The 16,871-nt window shown below is 34.9% G+C and overlaps 1 protein-coding gene across 3 annotated transcripts in view; it reads left to right on the top strand.

Moving 5' to 3' along the window:
* Positions 1 to 16,871, top strand: part of DNAJC13 (DnaJ heat shock protein family (Hsp40) member C13) — a 116,916-nt gene that overhangs the window by 41,622 nt on the left and 58,423 nt on the right. For all 3 annotated transcript variants that reach the window (XM_058553106.1, XM_058553085.1, XM_058553095.1), the window contains exons 10-21: positions 1,551 to 1,717; positions 1,821 to 1,900; positions 1,984 to 2,153; positions 2,911 to 3,010; positions 4,718 to 4,825; positions 6,025 to 6,180; positions 6,933 to 6,989; positions 9,047 to 9,168; positions 11,616 to 11,691; positions 11,945 to 12,040; positions 13,055 to 13,198; positions 16,480 to 16,562. In XM_058553106.1, the coding sequence (XP_058409089.1) occupies positions 1,551 to 1,717; positions 1,821 to 1,900; positions 1,984 to 2,153; positions 2,911 to 3,010; positions 4,718 to 4,825; positions 6,025 to 6,180; positions 6,933 to 6,989; positions 9,047 to 9,168; positions 11,616 to 11,691; positions 11,945 to 12,040; positions 13,055 to 13,198; positions 16,480 to 16,562 (1,359 nt within the window). The remainder of the gene's footprint in view (positions 1 to 1,550; positions 1,718 to 1,820; positions 1,901 to 1,983; positions 2,154 to 2,910; positions 3,011 to 4,717; positions 4,826 to 6,024; positions 6,181 to 6,932; positions 6,990 to 9,046; positions 9,169 to 11,615; positions 11,692 to 11,944; positions 12,041 to 13,054; positions 13,199 to 16,479; positions 16,563 to 16,871) is intronic.

Below are 16,871 nucleotides of genomic sequence, written 5' to 3'. Positions count from 1 at the left end.
CTAAAAATCCTCTGCTCTGCCATTTCCCCCCACCCCCCAAGCTTGGCAACTACTGATCTTTTACAGTCTCCAAAGTTGCCTTTTCCGTAGTATCATAGTTGGAATTATACACTACTTAGCCTTTTCAGATTGGCTTCTTTTGTTTCCTCTTCTTTTCATGGCTTGATAGCTCATTTCTTTTTAGCACTGAATAATGTTCCATCTTCTGATGTACCATGGTTTATTTATCCATTCACCTATTGAAGGGTAGCTTGGTTGCTTCCAAGTTTTAGCAATTATGAATAAAGCTGCTGTAAACATCTGTGTGCAGGTTTTTGTAGGGACATAAGTTTTCAACTTTAGGTAAATACTAAGGAATCTGATCACTGGATCATTTGGTAAGACGATGTTGAGTTTTGTAAGAAAACTGCCGAACTGTCTTCCAGAGTGGCTGTACCGCTTTGCATTCCCACCAGCAGTGAATCAGAGCTCCTGTTGCTCCACATCCTCACCAGCAGTTGCTGGTGTCAGTGTTCTGGACTGTGGCCGTTCCAGTAGATGTGTAGTGGTATCTCTACATTTGCATGTCCCTGATGATACAGAATGTGAAGCATCTTTTCATATGCTTATTTGCCATCTGTGTATCTTTGGTGAGGTCTGTGTTAAGGTCTTTGGCTCATTTTTCAGTCTGGTGGTTTTTTTTGTTGTTGAATTTTAAGAAATCTTTGTATCTTTTGGGTAACAGTGCTCTATGAGATATGTCTTTCATAAATATTTTCTCCCAGTCTGTGGCTTGTCTTTTCATTCTCTTGGTGAAGATTCTTGAAAAAGCAAGACTGTAGAGACAGAAAGCAGTAAATAGTTGCCTGGGGCTGGGGAGTTTTTTGCTGGTGGACACAAGGAAACTTTTTGGGGTGGTGGAAGTGTATCAAAACTGGATTGTGGTAATGATTGCACAACTGTATAAGCTTACTAAAAATTATCAAACTGTACATTTTAATTGGGTGAATTTTGTGATTTGTAAGTTATACGTCAGTAAAACTGTTAAAAATAAAATAAGCAACAGAGGCAGCCCAGTGGCATAGTGGTTAAGTTCTCATGCTCTGCTTTGGTGGCCTGGAGTTTGCAGGTCCGGATCCCAGGCGCAGACCTACACACCGCTTATCAAGCCATGCTGTGGCAGGCGTCTCACATATAAAGTAGAGGAAAATGGGCACGAATGTTATCCCAGGGCCAATCTTCCTCAGCAAAAGGAGGAGGATTGGCAACGGATGTTAGCTCAGGGCTAATCTTCCTCACCAAAAAAAATAATAATAATAAAATCAAAAACAACAAAAAAACATTAAAGCTACAGTCCTTAAGTAACTTGTACAAGGTATGTGACAGCAAAGTGAAGAGCTAGTATTGGAACTCTAGGCTGTCTCCTAAAGCCCCTGTTCTTTTGTGCTTCCCCTTGGACCTGGAGTGCCCCCCTGAGCAGGTTATCTGCTACAAGGCCTATGCTGCACTCTGATTCAGGAATTCCCCTTAATTATCAATCCTAAAACCTTTTTATTTTTAACCTTACTTAGGGATTCTTTATTAGCGAGTTTGCTGGATGGAGTCAGAGCCTCTGGTAACAGAGATGTTTGTGTAAAAATGACACCAACTCATAAAGGTCAGCGATGGGGGTTACTCAGCATGCCTGTTGATGAGGAAGTAGAGAGCCTTCATCTCAGATTCTTGGCTACACCTCCAAGTAAGTATCAATTTAAATATAATTGCACTTCCATCCATCTACTTAATAAGAATTTAGGAATGCAAGCGTCTAAATCTTTTTGAACTTTTTCATCTCCTTACAGATGGTAACTTTGCAGATGCTGTATTCAGGTTCAACGCAAATATTTCATATAGTGGAGTTCTGCATGCAGTAACGCAGGATGTAAGATAAATTGTATCATAATTTGTTCATTGTCATTAACTTTTGGTATGGAAACTTTTTTGAAATATGCTTCCTTCACCTAGGGTCTCTTCTCAGAAAACAAAGAGAAACTGATCAATAATGCCATAACAGCATTATTGTCCCAAGAGGGGGATGTTGTTGCTTCAAATGCTGAACTTGAGAGTCAGTTCCAGGCTGTGAGGAGGCTTGTGGCTTCCAAAGCTGGTTTTCTAGCCTTCACTCAGCTTCCAAAGTAAGTTATCTTCTGAAACTTAACTTCTTTTAGAGAATTTGAACAACTTAAAATAGCAAATAATCAACAGGTCACCTCTTTATATCTGACTAAACCTGGTATGTTTTATTTGGTGATGTGGTAGTTTTTATTCATGAGAAATAAAGAAGGAAGGCAAGTGGAACTGAAGGGGGTTGTTGGTCCCATACTCACCCATAATATTACTGACTCTTGTTCTATTGAATTTGAACAGGAGATTGTATGCCTTTTAGTTTTAATTAACCTTAAAACAAATCTTCCCCCCTCAAAGAAAAAAACTATTATGAAAACTGGTAGGTGCCAGGAGTGGGATTCAAAATATGTAATTGCTGTAGGAATGTAGTGGAAACTTAAGATGATTTATTGTTATATTTTAATAATAATAGAATAGGGGCTGGCTTAGCGGTTAAGTGCGCGCACTTCGCTACTGGCAGCCCAGGTTCGGATCCCAGGCGCGCACCGACACACCGCTTCTCCGGCCATGCTGAGGCCACGTCCCACATACCGCAACTAGAAGGATGTGCAACTATGACATACAACTATCTACTGGGGCTTTGGGGAAAAAATGGAGGAGCATTGGCAATAGATGTTGGCTCAGAGCCGGTCTTCCTCAGCAAAAAGAGGAGGATTAGCATGGATGTTAGCTCAGGGCTGATCTTCCTCAAAAAAAAATAATAATAATAGAATAGAATAATGCTCTGATATTACTATTACATGCTTGTTTTTTTTGTTCCGCAAGGTTTCGGGAGCGTCTAGGAGTGAAGGTAGTAAAAGCTCTCAAGAGGAGCAACAATGGAGTAATCCATGCTGCTGTTGATATGCTCTGTGCTCTCATGTGTGTGAGTAGTTTTTCTTATGGAAACTGATTTTTCTTAAGTTGACTGATGGTTTAAATTTCCACAAACTTAGATTTTCATTGTACCAATGAAATTTAATGTTTCTGTATTTCCTGAATTGCTCTCATAGCCATTTATTTATTCAAATAAACATTTATTCAGCATATCCCATAAACCAGGCACTGTGCTATGTACTAGAAATATAAAAATGTTAAGACAATTTCCTTCCTTGAAATTGCTGACAGTCTAGAAAGGTCAGCATATGTCTACAATATAAAATAGTAAGGGCCATGGGATTCCCTAAAAAGCAGCACTTAATTTTGGTTTTGTGGTGAGGAGAGGATGAAAGGTTTCAGGCCATTCTTTCTGGAAGACGTTATACTTGATCTGAATCTTGAAGGACAGGCAGGTATTTTCCAGCTGTGAGAAGGCTTTCCTGAGAAAGCCATGTTTGGGAAGCAGCAAATAAATATGGCTGGATCATAAGGTATGTAAGGGGGCGTGTGGGATTAGGAGTTAACAGCTAGAGATGTATGCAGAGACAGTCATAAAAAGCCTTTGTGTCAGACAAAGAAGCTAGATTTGTATTCTTTAGTAAGGAACAACTGAAAGATTTTTCAACAGAGGAGCAGTAACATATCAGATTTGAATTTTAGAAAGCTCATCGGTGGTATGTGGAGAGTAGATTAGAGGTAAAGTTAGAGTCAGATAGACCAAATTGTCATGTAAGAAATGAGATGCTGAGGTAGGATAGGGGCTAAAGAGGGCACATTTGAAAGCTCTTTGAGAGGTGGAGATCTAACTTGGTGACAGCTTGTATGGGGGGGGGAAGCAATTGTTCAGTATCACTTTGAAGTTTTTGATTTACCTCGATTTTGTCTATAGTATATGGGATTTTATTCCTTATATAAGATGTTTTAGGCAAGTTTGGTGGTATAGAATAAATGTAAGTAATCACTTGGATAAAACCTTGCATTTATTCCCAAAAGTGAATCTTATTATCTTAACTATTTTATTGTCTTTACTACTCCAAATAATTCCATGAAAAGACTTAGTGGGATAACTAGAACATAAAATAACAATAGTGTGAAGCAAACCCATTGAGTCCTCACTGCATATTAGGTTTGGCTGTGTATTCTACATGAATTACCTCATTTAAGCTTTCTAACAGTCCTGAGACAATTACTATTATTCCCACTTTACAGCTGAGGAAACCTTGCTTACGATCAGCAGCAGTCAGTAGCAGAATTAGAACTTGATCTTTATTCTTAACTATCTTGCTGGAATCCTTTTTACACTCTAAAGTTATCCCAACAATCAAGAGAATCACCTTGAGACAAAGAAGTATTTGCTACTAATTTTAGTACTTGCTTTTAAATTCTAAGTTTTATTGCAATTTTAAATTATGAAATTGGGGGAATGGGAGTGGGTGTTACTTGCCTTATAAGAAGGAGATCTGTGACTTTTGAGAGAGCACCTTGTGGAGTACTATCTACAGTTACTTGTTGGGCAAATTATCTGTGAAGTCTCATCTGACCCAAGGGAAATCATCATTTCTGCCTGCTTGTCTTATCACGAGTTTCCTTTCTGTCTTAAACTTTAAAGTCTTTTGATTCTTTCAGTATTTAATGAATACTCTTTATAAATGACTTTTGAGTGATGCCACCATGTGGGACTGCTCGTGAATTTATCACTGTTTTTAATCAATAGCCCATGCATGATGACTATGACTTAAGGCAAGAACAGCTAAACAAAGCCTCTCTTCTCTCTTCAAAGAAGTTTCTGGAAAACTTACTGGAGAAATTTAATTCCCATGTGGTAAGTTATAATTAAATTTGTTTTAATGAGAAATACCATCCATTATTGAAATGTATTCTAGAACTGCAACATGGACAGTTGTGCTTTTTTTTAGTTGCAGCCCCCAACTTTGGTCGGTATTGGTCACGGTTCAGCTTAGTCACTAATAATCAAATGTTTTAGGACTATATCCATTCATCTGGGAAGGATAAGTTGCAAAGCTTTTAGATTTTTACAATGATATTCCAGATTTTTTGCTTTTTTTCTCTTTCTTTAAAAATGTCATGAAATAAGCTGCTCTAAAAAAAAATTAAGCTAAATCTTTGTTCCTCAGTCACTGGTAACAATTTTGGAGATGGGCAATCTGTACTATCTAGAAGAAACATGAATTAATTGCCCGAGTTTTGCAAGTGTTAACAATTGCTTTTTTTTTTTATAATTTTATTTATTTATTTATTTTTTATTTTTCCCCCCCAAAGCCCCAGTAGATAGTTGTATGTCATAGTTGCACATCCTTCTAGTTGCTGCATGTGGGACTCGGCCTCAGCATGGCCGGAGAAGCGGTGCATTGGTGCGCGCCCGGGATCCAAACCCAGGCCGCCAGCAGCAGAGCACACGCACTTAACCGCCAAGCCACGGGGCCGGCCCATGATTGCTTTTTATACAAGTACACATTAACCTTTTTTTTTTAATATATATTTATTTATTTAGTGTGTGTGTGGGGAAGATCAGCCCTGAGCTAACATCCATGCCAGTCCTCCTTTTTTTTGCTGAGGAAGACTGGCCCTGGGCTAACATCCATGCCCATCTTCCTTCACTTTATATGGGACGCCGCCACAGCATGGCCTGACAAGCAGTGTGTTGATGCACGCCTGGGATCCGAACCCGGGCTGCCAGCAGTGGGGCGCATGCGGTTAACTGCTATGCCGTGCGGCCGGCCCCACACACATTAACATTTAGTTAAACATATTTGAGTAGTCTTGGTTATTCTCTTGAAATTGGCCTGAATTTTAATTATTTTCCTTTTGAGATATAGTAAGCAGTGGATTTGCTACATTAGTTAAAACAGGTGCTTCTTAGAGTCACTGAACTTTGAATCTCTTATTGAGAAATTAAATGTTTCCTTCTAACATATAGAATAAGAGAAAGAAACACATTGTTGCTGTGTTTTAAATGAAGCTCTCTATCCTAAGTCAAGGTAATATGTTACTTTGTTTCAGGATCATGGGACTGGTGCCCTGGTTATTAGTTCACTCTTGGACTTCCTTACTTTTGCCCTCTGTGCTCCATATAGTGAGACAACAGAAGGGCAGCAGTTTGATATGCTCTTAGAGATGGTAGCATCCAATGGAAGAACCCTCTTTAAACTCTTTCAGGTGAGAGTTTGTATTTTTCTTATTAGATAATAACTGATCTAAGAGAACCACTTTTTAGGTCAGTTTGTTTTTAAAATAATGTGTGTGCTTCTGTAGTCATGTTGATAAATAAATACGGCCTAGTGCATTATCATATTAGGATATTTAATTCTGCAGATTTCTTGGTATTTCATGTAGAGCTCTGTTGATGGTCTTTGACCACTGCTTTGACCCTGTTGCCCATCTTTTCATCTTAGAAGTAGTGACAAATTCATTTTTTTCCTCTGGTAGGCCCAAAGTTCCTGTTTTTTTACAAATTCCCAAATAATAAGATGAGTTTTACCAGGGCTGTTCATAAACAATTAAAAACATTTGTTTTTTCGTATAATACTATAGTATTTATTATGTACGTATATATGTGTATGATATTTGTATTTTTTATATTAATTTATATTATAAATGTTGATTTATATTGTTTTACTATCATTACTATTTGATATTTATCATTCAAGTAAGTATAATGTATATTATTCAAATAAGTTCCATCTATTTCCTACTGATGTAAACTCTTTATGCTTTAAGTATCTATAAAGCTATATTGTAAATATACCTAAAATTTTTAACCATAAGTGTGATCTGACTTTGAGATGTGTGCTTTACTAATTTTATGGCTTACACCTTGCATAAAATTGTATATCTTCCTTAAGAGCAATAACTAAATATGTTGGAATAAATTGTTTTATTCTGTGATACTTTTCCCCCCTACTTTAAAGCATCCTTCCATGGCAATTATAAAGGGAGCTGGATTGGTTATGAAGGCAATAATAGAGGTGAGAGAACAATTTTGGAATTCTAAACTTACTTGGATAATGATTGCCTATTTTAATTGAAGCTAACAAAATTACCTTTCAGTCTTTTATGGAAAACATGCAATTTTTCTGGGTAAGAAAAGTAATTTAAAATTTTTATTCAGAAATTAGTTTTAAACTAGTTGCAGAAACGATCCTCAATAAAAAGCTAAGAGTTTAAAGTTCTTAAGCAAGTAAATTTAGAACAAATAAATTTTGCTGTTCCTATATTATTTGTTTTATTTTGAAAGAATTAAGTTAGCATTCTTTCTCTCTTGCTCTTTTTTGGGCAGTTGGTGGTGACGGTATTGAAATCTTTAGGTACTAAGGTTACACAGAAATCTATTAATGGAGTTCATAGCAAAGTGGTATCAAATAAGAATGGTAACAAAAATTATTTCCTCACACTAAAGCGCATTTGTAATTAAGCTCTAGAGACGAGGATGATATGTCAGACACAGGGTATTGCCTATCCTAGATAACTGCTTTAGCCTTCTCTGTTTTTTAGGAGATGAGATCGTGGCTATGAATGTCAGCTTGGGTACTGGATGTTTACAATGACATCAGCCTAAATGGCTTTTGAATTCTTACATTCTTTTGTTGTAGTAGTAATGTGGATAAAATGTAAGAGTGTGTGTCCCTTTTATCAAAAAACTCAGCGATTGCAGCTCATAAATATAACGTAGCTAAATAATCACAGAATTAGTATACTCTTAAGTAGCTATTAAAAAATTATATATAGGGATTAAACTGGTTGGAACATCAAAGTTTATTTGTGTTTTTACTGTGTAGATACAAATAAAAGCTAATTTCCCCCTGATGGGTTTTATGCTCAAAAAATTTTAGCTTCCAAAGTGAGTACTGCATCTCTCATTTACAGAGCTTGCAGTAGCCAAGGACAGTTAGGATCAAGAGACCAAACAAAAGTATATTCCTGACCCTGATCTACCAGTAGATTGCCATTCATTCAGAAATATTTATTGAGTGCCAGGTGTAACAAAAATGCTGACTTTTAGCTTCAGTACAAGCCACACATGTCAGATTCGTAGCCAGTGACTAGAGCTGGTACCTGTGTAAGGAAGACTTGATTTATTTACACTGAAATCCTGGCAAGTATCTTAAATTATTTTTTTCTGATTATAAAAGCACTATATGATCTTTCAGGTAACATTGAGATGTTTGGTAAAAATACAAGGAAAAAATAAAAATAAATTACCTGTATTTTTACCATCCAGAGATAACTGCTGTTAGCATTTTGATAAATTTCCTCTCGACTATGTACTGTTCAAAATGATATCTGTGCATATACATACTTTGTGTGTATTTGTATACATGCTACATATTCATTTTTTGAAATGATATATGTACATATTCATACTATGTATATTTGTATACATACTACATATTCGGTTGTACTGTGTACTTGTACTTTTTTCAGTAACATTGTGAGCGTTTTTACTTTTCAGCAGATTGTCTTAAATATCACACTGCTTGCTTAATTCATAGTTCTATGATTACCTTTGATTAATAGTCCTATCTGTCCTGCCCTGTTGCCAAAGTGAATCCACATAAGTAAAACCTGAATATAAAGAACTACCCCTACATCACATCATTCTTTAAAAAAAAAAATAATTGTATTCACCATGAAAATGAATGCATTGTTAGTAACAAAAGCAAGCCAGGTTTGCAGATGCCTTTGGTAGGAATTGCTGATTTCTCTGAGTTACCTGTCTCCTTTGTTGGCTGATATATACTCAGGGAATGAACCTAATTGTAATGTTAAATTAAGCAAAGTATAATTCATAAGATAAATTTATATGGAAACATTTAAACCTCATTCCAAAGGCAAATAATTTTTTAAAAATTACGTGTATTACTACTTATGTTATTTTTTGGTAATTGAAATTGCATTTCTAATTTTTATTATATTGTATACTAAATAATTATTTTATCTAGAGATATAAAATTAGTTTTACAAAATTAGTACATAGCTTGCTTTAGTTTGCTGCTTTAGGGATCATCTTACCCTTTTTCCAAAGGAAGGTGACAAAGAAATTGCTACAAAAATGCAGGAGCTTGCCCTAAGTGAAGGTGCCTTACCTCGACACTTGCATACTGCGATGTTTACAATAAGCTCAGATCAAAGGATGCTTACAAATAGGTAGGTTAAATTTAATTTGCTATCAAGTAACTTGCTGTTTAGAGAATGGATTCAGACGTTAAATAAAACAAACTGAGAAGTGTTTGGATTACACAAATGTTCCATTTTCTTTTGATTCACGTAGTTCTCCTTTTCCTTTCCTTATAGAAGGATTGTACCTAGATGATCGTTGTCCCTGCCCCTGGATAACTGTGTTTGCTTTTTTCCTCCACTATCCTATTATCAGGCTCTACACCCATGGTCATGGGACTGGAACATGGAAAAGAGTGCCTAGAAGCTTATGGAACTAGAACCACATGCCCAGGCCTTTTCTTCTTGTACTTTCTTCTGGGCATTTTGCGTGCAGATGACCTCATGTGAAAACTCTGCCTGGTCAATTTTTAAATGTCGTTGGTCAGTTAGGTACTCTACTTTAAGAATAAAGAAAACCTTAATATCTAACCAGGCTAACCTAAGCCTATCCTAAATCTCTTAGTTAGACAGTTTTCCCTTTGGCAAATCATCTTTTTTTTTTTTTTTGCTGAGGAAGATTCACCCTGAGCTAACATCTGTTGCCAATCTTCCTCTTTTGGCTTGAGGAAGATTTTGCCCTGAGCTAACATCTGTGCCAGTCTTCTTCTATTTTGTATGTGGGTCGCTGCCACGGCATGGCCACCGATGAGTGGTGTAGGTCTGCGCCTGATAACTGAACCTGGGCCGAGGAAGTGGAGCACGCCGAACTTAACCACTTGGCCACAGGGCTGGCTCCCCAGCTCCTTTTTTATAACAATCATTCAATTATAAGGAAACACATAGATCTATTCGTTTACTCCAGGCTACATGAATTCCAGCCCCTTTAACATTTCTTTATGATTCCTGATATGTGGCCCTTTCAGATATCCTTAGCATAGCATATTGATGCATATTAGTTAAAAAAAAAAAAAAGTCATGAATATTCTAATCATGTTCTTTTTGACTTTCTAAATAATAGCATAAATTGCTGACTTATGTTTACTTTGTTATGATACGATAAATTTTCTTTCTTTATCATCTATGTCCAGTTATTGGATGTCATAGTATACTGCCTTGCCAATAGTTTTGTGCTGTTTATACTGTATAAGAAGCTATCTGCATTCCTTACTTGTAAATGTTAGCCACAAAAGTAATCTTCTGTGTGGCCTGAGAGGACAAAAGGATTTAGAATGAGGGTTGTTTCTTTGATTTACTGCCTTATTAGTAGTGCTAGACACCATCTTTCATTACAATAGAGACTATTTGATGTCTTATTCCATTAAACCCCCATGTTAGATGTTTACTTGTTGTGTTCCTCTTTATTATAGTTAATCAATTACACTCCCTACTGTGATCAATCAAAATATTGAAAAGCTGTCAAATTATTATAGAAATACCACTTTTCATTTACACTGCTTTATCTTTTACAAATTGCTATTATAAAATTTTATCTCTTTTATCCCTAATTAAAGCCTTTTTAGGAATCATTGATATGATACCTACCAAATGCCAGTGAAGGAAATTACAAGTGTAATTAGTTCAATATGTTAGCTTTCAAATAGGCAGAGGAATGAACAGTTTTAATAGTGGTTTTTTTTTTTTTTTTTTTGGTGACAGAACAAAGTACAATTTGGGTTTTCCTGTTAAACTTGTTTCTTCTGGGAATGTAACCTGATTGTATGTATAAATATGTATGTCTGTAGGTGATTATTTGGTTATTTCCTTCATAGGTTTTATGCCCATTCTTACAGCAAATGGCATTTGAATCCCTGCCAAACCACAGAAGGGTCAATGGTGAATTAAATGTATTCCCTGCTCATGAGGAGCTTCCTGCCTGAGGAGACAAATGTCATCATGAAGATTAAGATTAATAAAAGACTAAGTCTTAGATTCAACATAAATATTAGATTTTCACTTTGAACCAAAATATACATTTAGCTCAAAGGTGGGATGAATAGAATAACTTGCTCTAAGCGCTTTAAGTCTTTGTCCAAATTCCCAATACTGAAAATATTTTCTCTCTCTGACCTTGCCAAAAAGGTTATATTAGAATGTAGTCGTTGACTTATGCTCATTGTCAGAATTCCAAAGAATGCCAGAATGCTAAGATCACTATATCAGACTTGTTATACAAACTAATTGTATCATCAAGTCTAATTGTTTTTTTAAATTTTTCCTATCTTTAAATAGGGTAAGAACCTACTTCTTCATGTTCAGATCCATTGAAAATTAGTTTATCAGGGAAGCATTTTAATTTGGAGGGAAAAAATGTTAGCAGTATTTGAATTATTATCTCATATCTCTCCAAATTAAAATACTATTTTTTAATATTTAACATCAGAATAATTTTTTTTCACTGTAGCCATATTTCTTATATGAAGTTTTGTTCTTAAAAATTCCTTTCTGTTCTAGCTGAGATAAAGCAGCAAACCTTTCTCAACGTCTGCTTTTTTCAGACAGCTAAGTAGACATTTAGTGGGACTCTGGACAGCTGACAATGCAACCGCGACAAACTTGTTGAAACGCATTTTGGTAAGTCAGTTGAATAACTGGAAAGATTTATATATTCTTAAATGTCATTGATAAGGTACTTCATACTGTTAAAGAGTTGCTTTAGTTTATCTGTTTGTTTTTTGGTTTAAAAATACCGTAGGAGTTGTCATATAATGAATGCTACCCTCAATAGCTAAATCTTGGTATTAATGTATTTGGGTTCGAAGGCTAAATTTTCTTTTGTGCAGTTGTTTTTGAAATGGATTTTATGTCTTGTTTTTGTTGTTTTTAGCCGCCAGGCTTGCTGGCATACTTGGACAGCTCAGATCCAGTTCCTGAGAAGGATGCTGATCGCATGCATGTTAGAGATAATGTGAAAATAGCAATGGTAAATATGATTGTCCTAAGTACCTTTTCAGGATGAAAGAGTACTTTTTTTCTGAAACATGCTAAAAATTTTAGAAATAAACCAAGAATTCACTGCATCGAATAGTGGTATTCTTTTTAAATTAGTATTAACAGCTGTTTTGAGGTAAAATTTTCACTCCCAAAATTTCACCTGTTTTATGTGTATGATTCAATAATTTTTAGTGTATTTACAGAGTTGTGCAACTATCTCCACAATTTAATTGTATGAATAGTAATAATCTTGTATATTTTGTTTCTCTAACTCAGCTATTGGCACATTGAGGAATGGATTTTTTTGAAAATTTCAAGGGGCCGGCCCAGTGTTCGTAGCCGTTAAGTGCGTGCACTCCGCTTCGGCGGCCCGAGAGTTCGAAGGTTCGGATCCCGGGTGTACACCGGTGCACCGCTTGTCAAGCCATGCTGTGGCGGCATCCTATATAAAGTAGAGGAAAATGGGCACGGATGTTAGCCCACGGCCAGTCTTCCTCAGCAAAAAGAGGAAGAGTGGCAACGGATGTTAGCTCAGGGCTAATCTTCCTCACACACAGAAAAAAATTTCAAATGTGTAATGTTATATTTTGCGCATAATATGTAATTGATAAATGTTGTTGGTAAAAGGGGCTAACACTGAAAAAAATTAAGTTAGATAGGACTTTTTTCCTTACAAAGCTATCTTAATTATTAAGGTTGGGTTATCTTTGTGGAAATTACTTAACGTCTTTTAAGATACGTTTCTCTTCTGTCCTCACCCCATTTCTCTGTCCGCACTCATCTTCCACTTGCATCTCGCCACCCCTCTAAAAGGAATCATCTTGAAAACTAAGTAGAAAAGTTAAGATTTCCTGGACAAAAAGTATAATTTATTGTAGCGATTTTCTCCTTGCGTTTTCGTTGAGCCCTAACCTCCAGTATTTATTTAATAACTCAGCTTTACTTAGATTTTTAAAATAAATTTGCAACCAGGGCTGTAATGGATCTCAACATTATTTTACAGGATCAGTATGGAAAATTTAATAAAGTTCCAGAGTGGCAAAGACTAGCTGGAAAAGCTGCTAAAGAAGTTGAAAAATTTGCCAAAGAAAAAGTAGATCTTGTCTTGATGCACTGGAGGGATAGAATGGGCATTGCGCAAAAAGAGGTAAAAATAAGATCTACTTCCAAACTTCTAGCACTTCTGTATATCCTAGATTTACTTTAGTTGTTGCTGTTTACAGAGATGGTAGTCAGATATTTCTGACTGAACACCTGAAGAAATGTCACCTAATTCTGATTCATACTTTTATATAAATTTTGCTTAACTTGTCATTTTGTGAATTACTGATTAGGATTTTAGTTCAGTATTTAATATGAAATTTAATATAAAATTCCACTCTTAATTTTTCTTCCATAACTTCCAATTTCCGTACTTTTTTATTCATATGTATTTATTTCCTTCTCTGAATTTTGTATTGTAGCTGTAAAAGTAAAGGTGCCCTTTTTGTTTAGCTTTTTTATTCAGAGCTAGCCAGACAAGTATTTTGGAAATAAGATTCACATTTTTAAATTAAATTTACTGTGTATACTTAAATTTTTCGATATTAACTTCTCAAATCAAGGTCAGACCAAAAACAGTTTTAGTCTCATTTTTCGGCATGAGTATGTGCGACAGAGCTTAATTTGGTAATGTACATTCTTCTATCCAGGGTGGAATGTGCAGTGGTTAAGAGCGATTTAAGGTATCCTGTAAAAGTTGACTTGATCTCACAGTTTTTGTTGACTACACTTACATTCTTTCTCTTTAACCATCTCTTTATTTATGGTAGTTGTTTCCTTGTTCAAGGAAAGTAATCTAAATATCTTTCTAAAACAAACAAGTTTCTTAAGAATTTCTAGAATATCTAAACATAAGGCATCAGGTGCAGCAGCACAAATATTATAGTCTTGTGTGTCTGTCTGAAATTGAAACCAAAATTCAGTTCTTTAGAACCTGAGTGTAATGGGTTAATGCTAATTTGTATGTGTGACATATGCGATATAAAGAATCATTAGACAGGCTTTCATATGGCTAGGATGGTAAAGAGAGTACTGAACTTTGAATTGGTTAACCTACATCTGAGCTTGGTTTCATCACTTTTTAACCCATGTGGCAAGTTATGGGTTTTCAGAACCTTATTTTCCTCTTCATAAAATCAGAATAACAATACCTTCATTCTCTATCCTATAGGGTTGCTTTGATGTATAAGCAAGATAATAATAAAAGCTCTTATATACATGTCTGGTCAGATAATATTGCTATACGTTTGAACAGTTGAAACTCTGCAGATCAGATATGAGTGATTTTTGCAGTTTTTAAAAATTAGAAGCTCTTGGCTTCAGGTAGTTAAACCCATTTCTGAAATAGTTGTTTCAAGCTGTTGAATGTAACTATTCTGAAAAAGAGTTTTTGATGTGATTTCATACATGGCATTTATCCAGCATAAGCTAAAACACAAAGCTATTGTAGCTGGAAATGTGGATAACATCTATTATTTTAAGACAGCAATTCAGAGGGGAAAGAATTTATTTTTAATATCAATAACGTTTTATTGGTTTGTTGGTTTCTTTTACATGGGGTGTTACCTAAAGTGTCAGCAAATAATGACACCAAATGGATATACTAGTGAAAAAATTATTTTGGTAGCAAACTAATTATTTCTGCCTGGGTACTATTTTAACATTAATTTCTTTAGGAAACAGTGAATAATCTTAACGACTATTTTATTCGTAGAAATATTAACACCAAAATACAGAATGATCTTGTGCTTTAGCTGAAGTATGAAAATTAACCATTGTCAAGATTAACTGGCTAGTCGCAAAATGAATTGCATTTCTTATATAATCAGAATGTTTATGAAGTCAGTTCCATTGTAGCTAATATTCTGTGTTGGATTAATAACCTTTGGCTAATGTATAACATTGCTTTTTTTCATATTTATGTTATTTCAGTTTAGGGATTTGTTTAGCTAGTTAGGGCTTTTACCCTAAGTCTTTAAATCAGTCAGCTCAGTTTATGAAGAGCTGGTTTTCCTTTTTCTGTATAGCGTTTACATTTTCATCACTCTAGACTCCCAGCTTTTTGTCCTGAGGGCAGGGGAAATTGAAGAAAGAACTTCTTAATTAGAGGTGTTAAGGAAAGGTTTGTCATGGAAACTAAATTTTTTAATTGTTAATATACTTTATTCAAGTCACCTTGCATTAGTTTTCATGATAGTGCTCAGAATTAAAATTTCTAGGAAACATTTCCTTATATAACCAATAGGTTTTATATTTCAAACAACATTTACTCTTTAAAATTTATTACTCATTTTACCTTTATTCTTTCTAGGTCATCTAGTTATTTTCTTGCTTTATTTTATATAATTTGCCACTTCTTTAATGAAGTTACGGTCTTGCATGTTTCAATCTATACTGCTTTCTACTTTCTGCTTCTGTCACCTTGAGGATTAGAATTTTCATGTCTGAAATATCTATAGGTTTTATTTGGAGCAGAGATTCTTAAGCTCCAGTCCATGTATAGACTTGGAGAAATCTTTGAAATCTTCCCCTCCAGTTGTAAACTGTACATGTCTTTCTCTGGAATGAGGGCCACAGCTGTCTTTGAATTCTCAAATGGGTTTACGGCTGCCTAAAATTAGAGTCATAGACTTAAAGAGGCAGGTGGGCCTTCTTCTGTCTTCAAGTCAAGAGGATTTATATTGGCAACATCCTTGTGAGATTTGTAAAATAGATATAGTTTAGCAGATATAGGCTCGCTCTCTTATTTTTATTTTCTTTAAATATTTTTATTTTTTCCTTTTACAATTAAATTCAGGACAGAAACAATATGGTGAGTTTAAGTCCCTGCTACATGTGTGAAATGCATTAAACTGCCTGGCATGTGGAGTTGTCTTTGATATTCTTTGTCTAATAAATTAAATTCAAGTCTCACTTCACATATGTCTGAATGTAGATACTTATTTCTTGTCCATTAGCTATTTCTATTTATACTTGTTCCTCGTGGCTTTGATAGCAATTTAATAACCTTTAATCTGCATTTATTGTTTTCCATGACTTTTGTATTAACTGCATGTAAACGTTTAAAACAAGTCACTGTTTTAGACTATTATAAGTTTTATTAGTCATCACTGTAAACTTTAACAAAATTTGGTGTTGAAACAATAACTTATAGGCTACATGGAAAATATTTCAGCAACACTATAGCATTATATGCTAACAAAGTAGTATATTGTGATATAATCTAATATTCTGTATTCATATATTATAGATTTTGTTTCATTAATTTTGTTTCTGCCAAAATTTGATGATGGAAATGTTTCTCATCACATATGAAGTGATGATCTTCTAACTGAGCCTATTTTGTAGTCTCAGATTGAGCACTATGAAGTTTTTTTTCTTTTCCAGAATATAAATCAAAAGCCAGTAGTTCTTCGAAAGAGAAGACAAAGAATAAAAATAGAAGCAAATTGGGATCTCTTCTATTATAGGTAAACTTGAGGTCTCTTTTCCAACATAGTTCGTTTGACATTGCCATTAGACGAATCATGACAGGTTTTGCTTTTCTGAAACTAGTTCTTTATGCTACACGTATTTCATGCTATCAAGATCTAGAACTATAACTGTTGAGATTGATGTGATTAGTGATGTTTCCTTAAAAGGCCTTGTATAGAGTGTTGGTAGTCTGAGGAGCCAAAGTTACTTTTAAAATTTTATAAAGGATTAGAGATGGTTACTTTAAGACACTTTATTGTGGCTTAGAAATAACTACATTATAACTTCTTTAAGCTTTGTTGGAA

Source organism: Diceros bicornis, chromosome 2 (genome assembly GCF_020826845.1).
Source record: "Diceros bicornis minor isolate mBicDic1 chromosome 2, mDicBic1.mat.cur, whole genome shotgun sequence".
NCBI classification, from domain to species: Eukaryota; Metazoa; Chordata; class Mammalia; order Perissodactyla; family Rhinocerotidae; genus Diceros; species Diceros bicornis.
Note: the sequence above shows the minus strand (reverse complement) of the source record. Positions and strands in the feature narration are given on the sequence as shown.